The sequence below is a fragment of the Plectropomus leopardus genome, chromosome 17 (genome assembly GCF_026936395.1).
Source record: "Plectropomus leopardus strain MGB_pleo_1.0 chromosome 17, ASM2693639v1, whole genome shotgun sequence".
Taxonomy (NCBI): Eukaryota; Metazoa; Chordata; class Actinopteri; order Perciformes; family Serranidae; genus Plectropomus; species Plectropomus leopardus.
The window spans coordinates 11,338,551-11,352,555 of NC_142192.1; the positions used below are offsets into that span (position 1 = coordinate 11,338,551).

The 14,005-nt window shown below is 39.3% G+C and overlaps 3 protein-coding genes and 1 long non-coding RNA gene across 5 annotated transcripts; 2 read left to right on the forward strand and 2 right to left on the reverse strand.

Moving 5' to 3' along the window:
• Window positions 1-213: 213 nt before the first annotated feature.
• LOC148186609 (uncharacterized) lies at window positions 214-1,025 on the reverse strand. Its single transcript, XR_015779583.1, has 2 exons — window positions 885-1,025; window positions 214-763 (listed from the first exon to the last, which is right to left on the reverse strand). It is a non-coding gene; the product is annotated as an uncharacterized LOC148186609 (long non-coding RNA).
• Window positions 757-4,973, forward strand: c17h6orf62 (chromosome 17 C6orf62 homolog). The gene is made up of 5 exons (XM_042506173.2): window positions 757-2,123; window positions 2,249-2,425; window positions 2,512-2,637; window positions 3,379-3,513; window positions 3,623-4,973. Exons 1-5 carry the CDS (start codon window positions 1,995-1,997, stop codon window positions 3,746-3,748), a joined length of 693 nt encoding a protein of 230 aa, XP_042362107.1. The 5' UTR covers window positions 757-1,994; the 3' UTR covers window positions 3,749-4,973.
• acot13 (acyl-CoA thioesterase 13) lies at window positions 4,974-10,656 on the reverse strand. 2 transcript variants are annotated; one of them, XM_088090876.1, is made up of 4 exons: window positions 10,639-10,656; window positions 10,434-10,532; window positions 7,142-7,326; window positions 4,974-5,328 (listed from the first exon to the last, which is right to left on the reverse strand). In XM_088090876.1, the coding sequence occupies exons 2-4, from the start codon at window positions 10,434-10,436 to the stop codon at window positions 5,169-5,171; spliced, it is 348 nt and encodes a 115-aa protein (XP_087947002.1). In that variant the 5' UTR covers window positions 10,437-10,532; window positions 10,639-10,656; the 3' UTR covers window positions 4,974-5,168. The 2 variants fall into 2 exon arrangements, with proteins under 2 accessions (XP_087947002.1, XP_042362108.1); XM_042506174.2 differs by lacking the exons at window positions 10,434-10,532; window positions 10,639-10,656 and adding an exon at window positions 7,448-7,676.
• tdp2b (tyrosyl-DNA phosphodiesterase 2b) lies at window positions 7,778-11,764 on the forward strand. The gene is made up of 7 exons (XM_042506172.2): window positions 7,778-8,072; window positions 8,296-8,417; window positions 8,538-8,687; window positions 9,608-9,699; window positions 10,283-10,401; window positions 10,483-10,653; window positions 11,215-11,764. Exons 1-7 carry the CDS (start codon window positions 7,926-7,928, stop codon window positions 11,494-11,496), a joined length of 1,083 nt encoding a protein of 360 aa, XP_042362106.1. The 5' UTR covers window positions 7,778-7,925; the 3' UTR covers window positions 11,497-11,764.
• The last annotated feature ends 2,241 nt before the right edge of the window (window positions 11,765-14,005 follow it).

Consider the following 14,005-nt stretch of genomic DNA (forward strand, 5'->3'; position numbering starts at 1 on the left):
TACAAGCATTTAAATAGCGTTTGTTTGTCAAAAAATAAAATAAATTCACATCTACATCAATTAGGCAAGTCAACCATATCAAAAGAAAATGAAAGGGAAACAAAAAGGATTTGTCAGCTACAAAAAATAAAGGAAAAAATAATTAAACATAAGATACTTCACAAAAAATAAATTTACAAATTTTTAATAATATGAATAGGCCCCAATACAAACCAGAAGTAATCGATCTTTATTTAAGAGTAAACCATATTTTTCAGGGTCTGGTACATAGACTGTATATAAACATCTTTAAATATAGTATATGGTCTGATAAATTGCATATTTCTACACAATCCAGCAGCTCATTCGCATATGTAGAGTTAATAGATTTTGAGGTTGCAGTATAACAAAAAAAAAACAATCATAGAAATCTTTAAAGATTAATGGTGTTTTCATGAATGTAGCTATTTTCCATGCTCGCTCCCGATGCTGTTGTTTTTTTTCCTCGTGCGGTCACATGTCAACACACGTCACATCTTTGTAGTTGTCTGTGCAGCCATTTTGGGGAGGCTGTGGATCGCCGAGCCTGTGTGTGCCATTACCAGCAGCCCCCAAAAAAACACAAAGAAACCAAACGGACAAACGTTGGACGACACGCCGTGAAATATGGGCCCGCCGGGAGACAGAACACGCCACATGTCGACTGAAAGAACGGAGGATTTCAGCTGGATTGTCGATTTATCTTGACATGGCATGCAGCCGGGCGAGTCGGAGGTTGTGACGACTGAAGAAAAGAAGAGAAAGAAAACAAGCAAACACCTCGAAACTTCAGACACGGAGAGGGGAGATTTTGTTTAGCTCAACGTTCGCCATTCAGCGTTTGCCGTCGGTGGGCTATCGATTACCTGGCTGTTTTTTGTCGGCGAAGCTCTTGACGAGACACGGCTGAAAGCAAATTAGCTAAAATGCTGAGCACGAGCAAAACCAGTTAGTCGGTGAACCCTGCAGGTCTCTTGACTCTCACAGCACTGGCAGTCGCGTTGAACCTGGCGAGAAAATGTAAACGCGTGGAAAGATGACTGTACGCTAGTTAGCCAACCACACATAGGCCTCAATTAAGCCAATCAGTCAGAAGATAAGATGTAGCTATATCGCCGGTTCACTACTAGTTAGTGTTGGAAGTGAATGCCTAGATTAGCTTGCTAGCTCACCTTAGCTAGTGTGCTAAAAATACGCCCACATCATGACTATCAGCAGTGGCAGCACCGCAGGCCGTGGGCCAAATGAGTGGCAGTAAAAGTCAAGGAAATGTCAAGGTACTTTCGCAGTAGTCTTCGATGTTACCCGGTGCCAATATCTCCTGGCATCTGTATTTACCTGCCATGTTCGTCTGTATCCCCAATCCGCCTGTAACACGCACATAACGCAGTCTCTACTGAGAAACAAACACAAAACGATAGCCATGGATGAGGGACTTTGAAATGACCCAAATAATAGAATATTTGTCTGCTTGATAGTCTCTGTAGTCCTCAATTTCACTAGCAAAAATATATTGCCGGTATGGGTTTTTACAGTAGCAGCTGTTGATTTCAGTAACATTTTCAGATAAAAGTTAGTCAAATTTGAGTTGCTCTTTAATTTAAATCTCTGTTGTAATCCCTTGTCGATAGCAGGTTGGAAAATAAAGCTTATTCGGCTTAAAAGTCATGTCTTAAAACATGGATTTCTGAACAAGTAATAAGGAGATGTAGTCTTAGCTTGTCGATCATTCCCCTCCTCAACACTGCCCTTTTACAAAAAAGAATTAAAAATGACTTAGTTTTGTTTCTGATTTGTTGTCCTTCTCAGTTGGTAGTTAGTGGGTACGTTATAGATCTAGCCTAGAGTTGTTTGATGCGTTGTCTCTGCAAAGGGTAGCTAGCTCCATCCTTTATCCAACGTACAAATACAAAAGTAGAGAGTGTAGCAAAAATATTCTGTGCAAGAGAAGAAGACACTACCATCAAAATCTAACCATGGGGGACCCAACTTCACGAAGAAATCAAACACGAAATCGACTTCGAGCTCAACTTCGGAAGAAAAGGGAGTCTTTGGCTGATCAGTTTGACTTCAAGATTTATATAGCCTTCGTTTTCAAAGAAAAGGTTTGTCAGTAAAATGGAACAATACAGTAACTCTTGACAGTCTTAAAATTGCACTATTTTCTCATACTTCATCATTTTCTTCAGCGCTTTTGATTTTAAATAAGTGTATCTTTTTGTCATTGCAGAAGAAGAAGTCTGCACTTTTTGAGGTAGCTGAAGTGGTGCCAGTGATGACCAACAACTATGAAGAAAACATCCTACGAGGTGTGCGAGATTCCAGCTACTCTCTCGAGAGTTCGATAGAACTCCTGCAAAAAGATGTTGTGCAACTGCACGCCCCCCGATACCAGTCAATGCGAAGGGTAAGTGAGCGAGCCATGTCCGCAGAGAGGATAGCTTGAAGAGGACAAAGTCCAGTTGTGATTTACATCGTTCTCTCTTCTCACAGGATGTGATAGGCTGCACACAGGAGATGGACTTCATCCTTTGGCCACGCAATGATATAGAGAAGATTGTCTGTCTGCTGTTCTCAAGATGGAAGGGGGCCGATGATGAACCCTTTAGGCCTGTTCAGGTCAGAATTTGGCACCTCGTCAGATTATTCAGACTGTTTGTAAATAGGGCTGCAAATAATGAAAGCAATTCATATGCAGATTAATTTCTACCAGCTGATATTTTAGTTGGTTAAATGTCAGAAACCAATGAAAATAGTCCATCACATTTTCCTGGAGTGCAATGTAACGACCAACAACCAACCAAGTAAAACTCAAAGATACAAAGATGCAGGAGTGTGAGCTCTGTGCCAGGGACAGTTTGTGAGTGTTTGCCTCAACACACAGAGCGACAGGGCTAACTGTTGACAGTACATGGCTACTGTAACCCAACAGTTATTGACAGATTTAACAATTGAGTTGAACCTTTTCAGTGTCTGTGTGACTTTGGAGGGGATATAGACTGTACCATTAAGTTAAATTACAGATGTTAGCCACCGTTCACAATTATGGGGCTTGTTAAAGGAACAGTCAGCTGCTCTGATATTTTGCAGTGGTCAGTAGCAGCATAGCCTGCCAATGTGATGGCTAATGCAAAGAGCTGACCTGTTCATGACACCAGCTAGACAATGAGGTCATGTACGGTCATGTATCAAAGTCAAGACTTATTATAATATGTACATGCCACGAACTGGACAGGGGTGCAAATTACTTCCCCTTTATTGTTCTATTTGTCTGTCCTAGTAGAAAAAAACAATCATGGAAAATATTCAGTTAACGTGACCTCTGCTTCTCAGCTCACAAGTTTCTCCTCTGATTTACAGGCCAAGTTTGAATTTCATCACGGAGACTACGAGAAGCAGTGCTTGCATGCTCTGGGTCGTAAAGACAAGGCTGGAATGGTCATGAACAACCCAACTCAGTCTGTATTTCTCTTCATGGATAGACAGCACTTACAGGTGAGTCAGTCCACTGACGTATAATGCTTCTGATCTAAAAAACGGAAACCTCAGACAGCATCCTAACACACTTCACATCAAATATTCTTTTTTTTCTCTTCTCCTGCAGACTCCTAAAACCAAGGCCACAGTGTTCAAGTTGTGCAGCCTCTGCCTGTACTTGCCCCAGGACCAGCTGACCTGCTGGGGTGTGGGAGACATCGAGGATCACCTCCGCCCATACATGCCTGATTAGGGCTTCCTGTGTCACCCAGCCTCATAGGGAAAAGCCCTCCCCCTCCCTCCTGCCTAAGCCTTCAGAAGCAAAATGATGTACTCATCTCCACCAGTTTCCTTTTAAAAGATTTGAACTTGTGCTTGGATCTCTCCTTTTTTTGTTACCTACTTGTTCTCCCCTCCCTGACCTGAAGCTGATTCAGTTCCCATCCTTTTTTTTTTTTTCCCCCTACACACTCCCAAATGTTCCTCCTCTTCTCTCTGCCATTTTTGGATTGGTTCAACCCCATTTTTTTTTTACCCCCTCTTCATTCCCTCCTAACTCACTCATCCATTTTTTGTTCATTTGAACCTGCACGAACATTGATTTTGAGTGGTTGGTTGTTCTCTTGGAGCTGCACTGTCAACAGCACCGGTCATTGAAGGAACTCTTTATGTTGCATCAACACAGGAAAAAACAATACACAGGTCTTCACGGTGGTTCTCAGACGGACATGTTTTATATCCTTGTTGTCATAAGAAATGATTGTTAAAGCTTGTTTGTAATGTCAATGGGGTTTCTAGAACAACTTTACACAATCTTTTGACCAAGGACAGGTGTGAACGGGTGTTAAAACACCTGTGTGAGTAAAGAAAACAAGATGAACAATATTTGTCAAATCATATGGTGTAGGTATTGCTTCTTAAAAACTGCCTTAGTTTTTTTTGCTGGACTTTTAAAAAAATGTTTTGGTGTCATTTGCTTTTCCTCTGAAACATGCTAGGCAGGCCTTTGCTAAAATCTCGAGTGACTTGAAAGGCATTTGTACACAAAGTTGAGACATGTCGGTTAGATGTTGGAGGTCATTGTCACCGTTCAAGACGTTCATGCACCGTTCATTTGAGCTACTGAAATCTGATGTTTTATGTTTTGTTTTACTTGGGATGTGGGTTGGTGAGAAATGGTGACATAATTAATGTTTAACACACCTAACAAAAGTTGCTGAAAGCTAACTGATTTTTTTCGTTAATTTGACTTACTAAAATTAAAGGTGATTTGCTGCCATGCTCATTAAATTAAAATTGGGTTTCGCAGGCTTGCTTGTCAAAAGAATATGAAGTACATTTAGTACATTTAATTTTGCTCCTTGTTGATTCAGTGTGTTCAGTTGAAAGGGTATATGGCGTGTAACCTGTTTTTTTTCTGTTGATTCTCAAATCAATACTGCTGAGCATATCCCAATACAATGCAAATTCTGAAAGCATTATCTCTTGTCTATTTGTTTTATTGCATGTGCATGATCATTGACACAGTAGGTGAAAGTTAGGATTCAATGTTAGCTTATTTATAAATGTTGAAAACAAATATGGAACAAAGTGGTACCAACACCAGTCCTTTGCTTGTTCTGACAGTAAAGTTAAATCATGTTATATACATACAGGCACAGAGTGTAGACAGTTTAGCTGCTGCCGAGGTGTTTAGTGTGTCTCCCTTGCGCTATGAGCTTCCCTGTGGCCTTGTTGGTGAGGTCAACGGTTGCAAACGCCAGCGTCCGTCCTTGTTTCAGAACCTGAGCAGTGATGAGTATGTCCTCTCCTATCTTGGCAGCATTCATGTATCTGTAAGACATTGACATTTGTTCCCAGTCAATTGCAGTTTATGAAGTTAATCTTCAATCGGGTTAACACACTGAAGGTCAAGAACTGAAGTCAGCACTGTAGCTGAAGACAGGGAGATCATGTCCTATTTTTTCATGGAGCATGTAAGGGTTTTAAGGAACATTTGGTTCACATTTTAACTAAAACTTAAACATTATGGTTCTGTAAGTGCTGACGTAAGTATTATAAGACTTAGTATGTTCACATTTAACCACTGATAGGCCAACAAACAAAAACAAAAGTTACAGAAAATAAAATCATAATAAAAACTGAAAAATTTAAATTAAAAAATGTTGAAATATTTAAGAGATCTTACTTTTGGTGATGCAAGTATTTCTAAAATTCAAGCTACAGTCATGCATGATGTTACACATTATTAAACCTTATGATTCTATATGCATGTGTTTCTAAACCTAATCAACAGAGGGCTCAGTTAGTCTTTCTGTGGAAAACTGCATCATTCACCATAAATAACAATATGTCACAGCCTCACACAGAGATTTTAGAGAAAATGTGCTTTTCAACCCCCCAGTGGATTCTGGATTAAAATGACAAAATCTTAAAAAGCTTATACACGGAACATAGGATTTTGAATTAGGATGTTGCATTATAACATCTCAAATCTCAAAATAATTGGTAACATCTATTTGTTTCTTCAATCATTTTTTAAAAAAATGATAAATTCCTCTTCTTGAAATTGTCATTATGGAAATCCAGGGAGTGGAATTTCACTTTGAGTGACAAAATGCAAAATTCACAAGAAAACACCAGAAATGCCAGATATTTCTTACTATTGCTAAAAAAAAAAAAGGCAAATAGGCATGTTTTAATAACATGTTCATTGTCTTCCATGTGTGCCACTCTAAAAAGGGTTGGGGTTTTTTTTTTGTCAAAATTTACAAGGATAAGCAAACTATTTTTTTACTTGACAAAAACACACCATTTTTATTAAGGATGCATGGTATTGGATTTTTTTCACATATACGAATATATGACAACTCATTTTGCCGATAACAGATACCGACTTCAATATATATCAACTTTTTTACCCAACTAATTTTTAATGAACATCAAGTCTCTTCTGTAGTGGAATTAACATCATATTGTGCATATCCTTATTGTGAGGGGCACCAGCAGATGGAGACATAAAATACCATGCTTTTCAGTGCATGTAATATTTATTCATTTCATAGAACAAGAAAATTTGTTCAACCTAAGGTTGATGTCTTGTGCATGTTCACATTGTCAATTAAAATGATATATGTGTTTATATGTATATATGTGTGTGTGTGTGTGTGTGTGTGTGTGTGTGTGTGTGTGTGTATATATATATATATATATATTTATATATACATACACACAGTATATAGGTTTGTCATATTGGCAGAAATCATCAGCATGTTGGCCTATTCCAATATTTCATTTTAAAGAGAACATCTGCTGATACCAATGACATGCCCGATAATATAGTGCATCCCTAAGTTTTATGTTACAGATAAATATTTGGGGCAAAATAAAATTATCTGTCTTAAATTTTGGTTATCAGAAAACAGGTCATAACCCTCATTCCATGTGGCATTAAAAACTTATTAAAAAGTCTTAAATCTGACATGCCTTAACATGCACTCCCTCCCTAATTCAAAAAATAGTTGAAATGCCTCCCCAGTTTTGCAACACCCGCAGCTCCCCATACATAACGAACAGTCCCTTACTTTTGTCCGTTTCAGAACTCCACAGGTAATCTTGGGCTCATGTTTTTGAGGCGATCACTCACGTTATGTTCATGTCCACACTGACTCCCGGTGCTCCCCTCTCACTGTACATGATCGCCAACGTGGAGACATCATCGACCAAGGTGGCTGTCATCCCGCCGTGAAGCGTCCCTCCACGGTTTGTGTGCTCCTCTTCTACCCGCATCTCACACACCACCTTGCCTGGGCTGGCAGACAAAACGTCCAGCTGAAGGAGACAGGTGCAGTAAATGTGACAGTGGAGGAATGAGGAGTATCCATGGGTTCTTACATTCACAGAAATAAATCTTAAAACGGCCAAATAAAGGTCGCAGAGTGTGTATCTTTACCTTGCTAATTACTCTATCAAAGCCTCGAGTCTCCGCCATTGCTTTCATTATTTGTTTTATCATATTTAAAGACATTGAAGCCATTTTCAACACTAATTGATGCAGCCAATGTCAAACTTATTACTCCCAACCGGAACCAGTTGCGTTCGATAAATCGTCCGGGTGAAACTTGAAGCTATTCTAGCTAAACTGCGTTTTGACCAAACGTGCTGTAAATCCGTGTGAGAAATTAAACAGCTTCGCGGTAATAACAACATATGGTGATATATATTCGTAACTGTACATGGAACTTCGAGTTGTTGACTTTTATTAATACAACATAAAGTCGCGCTTTGATTTGTAATTAGCATATCCCCTCGGAAGCCTTCCGCTGGTGCACCTGAGGAAACTGGCAGATGAAAACATGTTTACATACATCCATGCATTGAGCTCTGATTGTCCTGTTTAACTCTTTTAATAAAACAAGTGGCTATAAAAGATGGCGTCTACATCCGACTCGGACAAACCTTCTGTTTCTAATTTGGGAGAAAACAGAAGTCGCCTCTGCGATGAGTTTGCAGTGATAACAGGAACTGATAGCGCTGTGGCTCAGTGCTACCTGGCTGAAAATGAGTGGGAGATGGAGGTAAAGCAGCTGCATCATTCAAACCTCTAACGTCCCTTACCTACTGCTGCAGCTAGAATCATGCCGCCGATTCCAATAAAACACCGCTGCATCTTTTTATGATAAATAGTTTTGCCTCTGAGGCTGAAAAAGTGCTAATAACGGTCTTAAAAAATCTTATAACTGCCATTAAAATCTTCAGACATGTGGCCCTGATGGACATTTCCCATCACTTGTCTTGCAGAGAGCTTTGAACTCATTCTTTGAGGCTGATTTGGAGAAAGTATTTGAAGAAGATTTTCCAGAGAGTGAGACTGGCCCCAAAACAAAGAGGCAGAAGGTTGAGGACAAACCTCCAGGAGACTGGTAAGTCTCGTGATCTGTCTCTAATCTGTTACTGTGTCTGGTGAGAGTTAGCCATTTCAGTTACAGCTAGTCAACATTTAACAACACCATATGAATTAACTGTCTCTGAAAAATTTCCAGTATAGATTTGACTGGAGACAGTCCGGCCTCTGCACGCAAACCTTCAGAAGAAGATGAGAATAAACTGTCTCTGATTTCCTGGAACGTGGATGGACTCGATACAGACAACCTTGCGGAGCGTGCCAGAGGACTGTGCTCCTACTTAGTCTTGTAAGCTTGTGTGTACGCCGTTACCGTTACATTTTATTAACAATCTCAACTTCTTACATAAACTCTGCTGATGTCAGAGGTCAGCTGCAGAGTAGTGACTGGAGATACAATGTGTGAGCACTGGCACCCCCAAGGAGGGGCCAAGGGGGCCATGGCCACCCTAATTAATTGCTGGCTCTCTCATTGGCCCAATCTGCTGAAAATTGTCAGAGGGCCTCATTACTGTCTTTAAGAGGCTGTGACATTGTCATTTTTTAAGCTAGTGTGAAGGATGGGTTACCTTTGAGACACCAGTTAGTACTAATCATGTAGCCATGTCATGCTATCTTGTAGGCAACAGAGCTAAATAGGGCTCCAAAGAAGGGGAAAACTGGCATGGCAGGTTTTTTTTTAGCTATCTGATTGAAAATTGGTCCAAAGGGTACCCACAAGTCTCCCCTAAACTCTTGAAGTCTTGTTCCCAGTAAATGTTTTGATTTCTTACAAGCATTGTACTTCAAATTAAAGCTGCATATTTGTCTCATACAGGAAAAGGACAACCAGTCTATTTGGAAAAACAATGAATTGCCTCACACTCACAGATATATAACACATTAAAACAGGACTGTGATGGAACTCAAAATATGAACTGTAACAGTATTAGTCTGTGCACATCAGATAATATGTAATATTAAATGTAGAATAAGAAACCAAAATATACCAACATGCGATTCCTCAACTCTCCATAGTAAATTCATTTTCAACTAGCCTAATAGCGTCTTCGAAATTCCCAAATTTCAGTAATGGCTTTTGGTTTTGGTGTGTCCCCAAGATTTTCAGTGGCCCTCTCTGGTTAACGCCATGAAAAAATTCCTCGGGGCCCCTGTGAGTGAGACGCAGAGGCTGATAGTATTTAAAAAGTGAATCTTGTCTTCCTGTAGGTACACTCCTGACGTGGTGTTCCTGCAGGAGCTCATCCCGCCTTACGTCCAGTACTTGAGGAAACGGGCTGTCAGCTACCTCATCATTGAAGGTACAGTATGCTGAAGAGGTTTTTTTTTCCAACAAATATTTTTGGCATGTCATGTTAGGAAAATCCCATCTGGCAGTCAACCTCATGATATTACTGATATCTGCTTGAATTTAGGTTTAATATCAGGTAACCAAAAGTCAATATTGGGACAGCGTCTAATGTCTTCCAAAAGTTTCATGCCAACACCTTTTTGACATAGAATAACAACATTTGGTTGTGTTGGAGAAAAAAACCCAACGTCTGTTAAATGTAAAAAAAAAAAATGTAACGTCCACGCAACAAGACATTCTAATGTTTGACATTCAAAATTTTGTCAATTTTCATTCCAAGCAAAATTTAACGTCTGTCCTGTGTAAAAAAGTGCAACATCTTTCTGAAGCCATATTGACTTCTGGCCAGCAGGGAGCACAGATGAAGATAAGTGTTATATGACTTTAACCTTTCCTAAATTGACAAGTCACAATGTCTGCTGTTTAAAAGACCTATGTTGTTGGTTTTTTCACTGGATATTTGTTCACACTCCTGTTGCAGTGTATTCTACTATCTGTATCACCATGCAACCCTATTTTTTGGCACTCACCAGGTGGTGAAGAGGGTTACTTCACTGGCATGATGCTGAAGAAGTCACGGCTCAAATTCTTAGAGAGCGAGATAGTAACTTACCCCACCACCCAAATGATGAGGAATCTGCTTGTAGCTCAGGTTCGTGCACAGACAGTCGTCATAATACTCACCATCAGGTTGAACTCACTTCACAAAGTTGTATTTTCTCTGTGAAATCAGGTGACTTTCAAAGACCAGAAGTTGTGTCTGATGACGTCCCACCTCGAGAGCTGTAAAGGCCAGGCAGAGGAGCGGATGAAACAGCTGCGAGTGGTGATGCAGAGGATGAGAGAGGCACCTGATGACGTCACCGTTCTGTTTGGAGGGGACACTAACCTGAGGGACACTGAGGTCAGTCAAAGGTTCCCGCAGATCCTGAAAAAGTCTTAAAAAGACATTTTATTAATTAATCTAAAAATAAGGCCTTTATTGTTATTAAAATGTCTTAAATAAATCTTTCAAAAGTATGAAAAATTTTAAGAGATGGGAAGAGGGATATTATGAATAGTTTTTTTTCTGACATGCATTGTAAAATCTCAAAATAGAGAAACCATCAGCACTCATACATTAAATCTGCATCCAGCTATATTATAAATTAAAAAGCTTTTTGTGTTCCACTCTAGAGAGTTTCAGTGGATTGTCTAACTTCTTTAAATAAATTGTATAATTTGAATTAAATTGAATTCCAAGTGACATTAAAGTCTTTAAAAGTCGTAAATCTCACTTGTCTGAAGGTGTAGGATAGGAATCCTGGGTCGGTCATTTGTCTATACAAAAAGTGTGACTTGAAATATGATGTGCAATGGCTCAAAAGTCTGGCAAAATAATGTCTACAACAGCGGTGTTTACACTCAGAGGTTTAGTAATCAATCTCCCCCGTACTTCTTTAATAATTAATGCCCTCCTTCTCAGGTTGCCAAGGTGGGTCTGCCCTCCAGTGTCTGCGATGTGTGGGAGCGACTGGGAAAGCAGGAGCACTGCCGCTATACATGGGACACCAAAGCCAACAACAACAAGACTGTACCTTACGTTAGCCGCTGTCGCTTCGACCGTGTCTACCTTCGCCCGGCCACAAAGGCTGGCGTTCAACGCCTGGCCCCCGACCACATGGCCCTGGTGGGGATGGAGAAGCTGGACTGTAGACGCTTCACTAGTGATCACTGGGGGATCTACTGTAGCTTCTCCGCTGCGTAGAAATACACAAAACAACATGAAAATTGAAAGTTTAAGATCAGCTGGCCGATTATGTTCTGTGTGTAAGTGCAGACCTTGACCAGTACTGACAGACCACAGAAACGCTTATTTTGTGAAACATGTTTTTCTGACCTCATCTGAGATTGGTCACCATTTCATTTTATACCTTGATTAGATTTATTTTCTTGTCTTATCTCTGATTCTGTACAAGTTGTTTTTTTTAATAGCTTAATAAATGAGCAATGCACCAATAAATGTTAAAATATCAGTTTGCAGCACTGTTTTTATGTAGTATTGTATCTGACCACTAGAGAGCACTACAGAGTTAAATTTGAATTGTTTGAAAAAAAAAAGTGACATTTCCTGATGGTATTTGTAATAAAAAGAAATAAAATCAGTCTGAGTTTGAATGGTTACACCAAATTCAACTTTATGTTAATCAATCCATTATTGTAGTTTAAGCTTTAGGTCCATAAAACATGACCCAACAGCAAATTCTTCAGAAAAAAAATAAGAATTTTTATACATGTCAGGGTGAATTTGTTGAACACAAATTGTCCACAAAACTATAGTGATTATAATTAGAATTACATATTTAAAATTAGGGTACAGAAAATATTAATTCATATTTTTTAAATGTCTGCTGCTGCAAAAAAAAATGGCAACTAAAACTATATAACAATGATTTAAGTGTGTCTATAATCTGCAATTCTACATGATGACCTTATTGCTACCCCAAAACTAGATGTAACCTCCCTCTCGCAGTCTCTGCCAACACACTGTCAAGACATCTGCCTCACCTCTCCCTGCAATGCACCCTTCAGATTTCAGAGTGTGTTTTCATGTTGGCTCTGCGAGCAGACAGCACAGTTTCTACAGCACAGTCACACAAAGTGAAGAAGAGCTGACCTTAGGAGAGAGCACAGATGCGACTCTTCCCTGGGAGCAGGCGTCATCAGAACAGGCCTCCCTCCCCCGTTTGTCCCCCGCTCACTGGTTCCTGATCACAAGGACACATGAGCAAAGTCTGCACAGCTCTTGATAAGTTCACCTAAAGCCTAAAAAAATATTCACTTTAACAATGAGCTTTCTCTCTCTTAAATTTGAGCCCGATGCTTGCCAAACAAGCCTCCACTGTGCCGCATATCAGACAGTTTTCTCTCTTTTTCTCTGCTTCCTTTTGTGATTGGAAGATAAATTACAAACTGAACAAATTTAAAGACTTTTGGTTTGCATGGGTCTGCACAACAAAAACAGATCTGACAGGTTGTATTCAGTTTGAATTTGGGCTGTGTAGTGGGCTGTCCTATAGGCAACATAATTGGAGAAAATTTAAAGGCAAAAGCCATCAGGGATGCATTACAAAAAGAGATGATGAGATTTGCAAAGTTTTTTTTATAGTTATAGTTTATAGTTATAGTTTTTTTTAATTATTATTATTATTTGGTTACCTAAGTTGTCAATTTATGCTGGTAGCTCTCATTCACAATAAATACAAAAGATAATAATGATAATTTTGGCGGAGGGCGCCAGGGGGAGCTACATAGGAGGGTGAACATGCTCGGTCTGGTACTTGGGTTGCATAAAACGGTTACATTCATTTTTAAATTATCACTACAGAAAAATACTATCCTAGGTTGAATCTTAGAAGGTCCCTTTTTGTCCCACTAAAAGTCTGAAATGCACTGACAGAAAGACATCAAAGAACATTTGAGAAGCTGTATATTTTTGGAATTTAAAAAAAAAGGGAAAAGAAAAGGAAAATCAGCTATTAAAATGAATAACAATTAGCAGAATGGTTGCAATGGGTTTTTTTCTGAGTCGAAAAATCTTTGCGGTCAGACTTTTAAAGGTCAAGTGTGTCAGATTTAGTGCCATCTAGTGGTGAGGTTGCAGAACTGAAGCTTCTCCTGTGTGCCGAGCATGAGGGGAAACTGTAGTGGCTGACACAAAAATGCAATAGAGCAATGCACAGAGACTTCTACCCACTGAGGGTTGATTTGATTTTGACTGAGTTGTGACACTGAAAAAATATAACTGGATATATACATATCCAGTTATTTATAGATGTCTCTTTACCATTACAAATCTATGGGAAAAAGTCTTTTTGGGCCCAATGGTATCCCATTGGAAGAAAATGTAATTTTATTGTTTGGCCTCTAAAAATATTGGCTTCAAAGCCTGGCACACTTTCTAGGGGCCTTATGGGGTCCTGTTCATTTTATAACGGCTCATTCTAAGGTAGCAAAAACTGATGGATTATCATTTTCAGGTGACTAAAAACTAATAAAACATTAGTTTAAATATTTTAGCCTATTCTTGCCAATAGATACCGCTAAATTCTGAACACTGGACCTTGAAGTGGCAGACATTTTTTTGTTGATAGTCCAGAACACAGCAGTTATCTCATAAAAATAGATTAAGGGCCAGCATGCATTACCAGAAACAGGGCTATATAATAGAAATAAACTGACTTAAGCTAAAAGCCAGCACAGGATGAAGAATATGA

Excerpts from the sequence above, each read along its gene's own strand:
- c17h6orf62 (XM_042506173.2), top strand. The coding sequence starts at position 1,995 with ATGGGGGACCCAACTTCACGAAGAAATCAAACACGAAATCGACTTCGA. Across the intron at positions 2,124-2,248 it reads CCTTCGTTTTCAAAGAAAAG|AAGAAGAAGTCTGCACTTTT; the intron begins GTTTGTCAGTAA and ends TTGTCATTGCAG. Across the intron at positions 2,638-3,378 it reads AACCCTTTAGGCCTGTTCAG|GCCAAGTTTGAATTTCATCA; the intron begins GTCAGAATTTGG and ends TCTGATTTACAG.
- acot13 (XM_042506174.2), bottom strand. The coding sequence starts at position 7,531 with ATGGCTTCAATGTCTTTAAATATGATAAAACAAATAATGAAAGCAATG. Across the intron at positions 7,327-7,447 it reads TTGATAGAGTAATTAGCAAG|CTGGACGTTTTGTCTGCCAG; the intron begins GTAAAGATACAC and ends TGTCTCCTTCAG. Across the intron at positions 5,329-7,141 it reads AGTGTGGACATGAACATAAC|ATACATGAATGCTGCCAAGA; the intron begins GTGAGTGATCGC and ends AATGTCTTACAG.
- tdp2b (XM_042506172.2), top strand. The coding sequence starts at position 7,926 with ATGGCGTCTACATCCGACTCGGACAAACCTTCTGTTTCTAATTTGGGA. Across the intron at positions 8,688-9,607 it reads CTGTGCTCCTACTTAGTCTT|GTACACTCCTGACGTGGTGT; the intron begins GTAAGCTTGTGT and ends GTCTTCCTGTAG. Across the intron at positions 10,654-11,214 it reads CTAACCTGAGGGACACTGAG|GTTGCCAAGGTGGGTCTGCC; the intron begins GTCAGTCAAAGG and ends CCTCCTTCTCAG.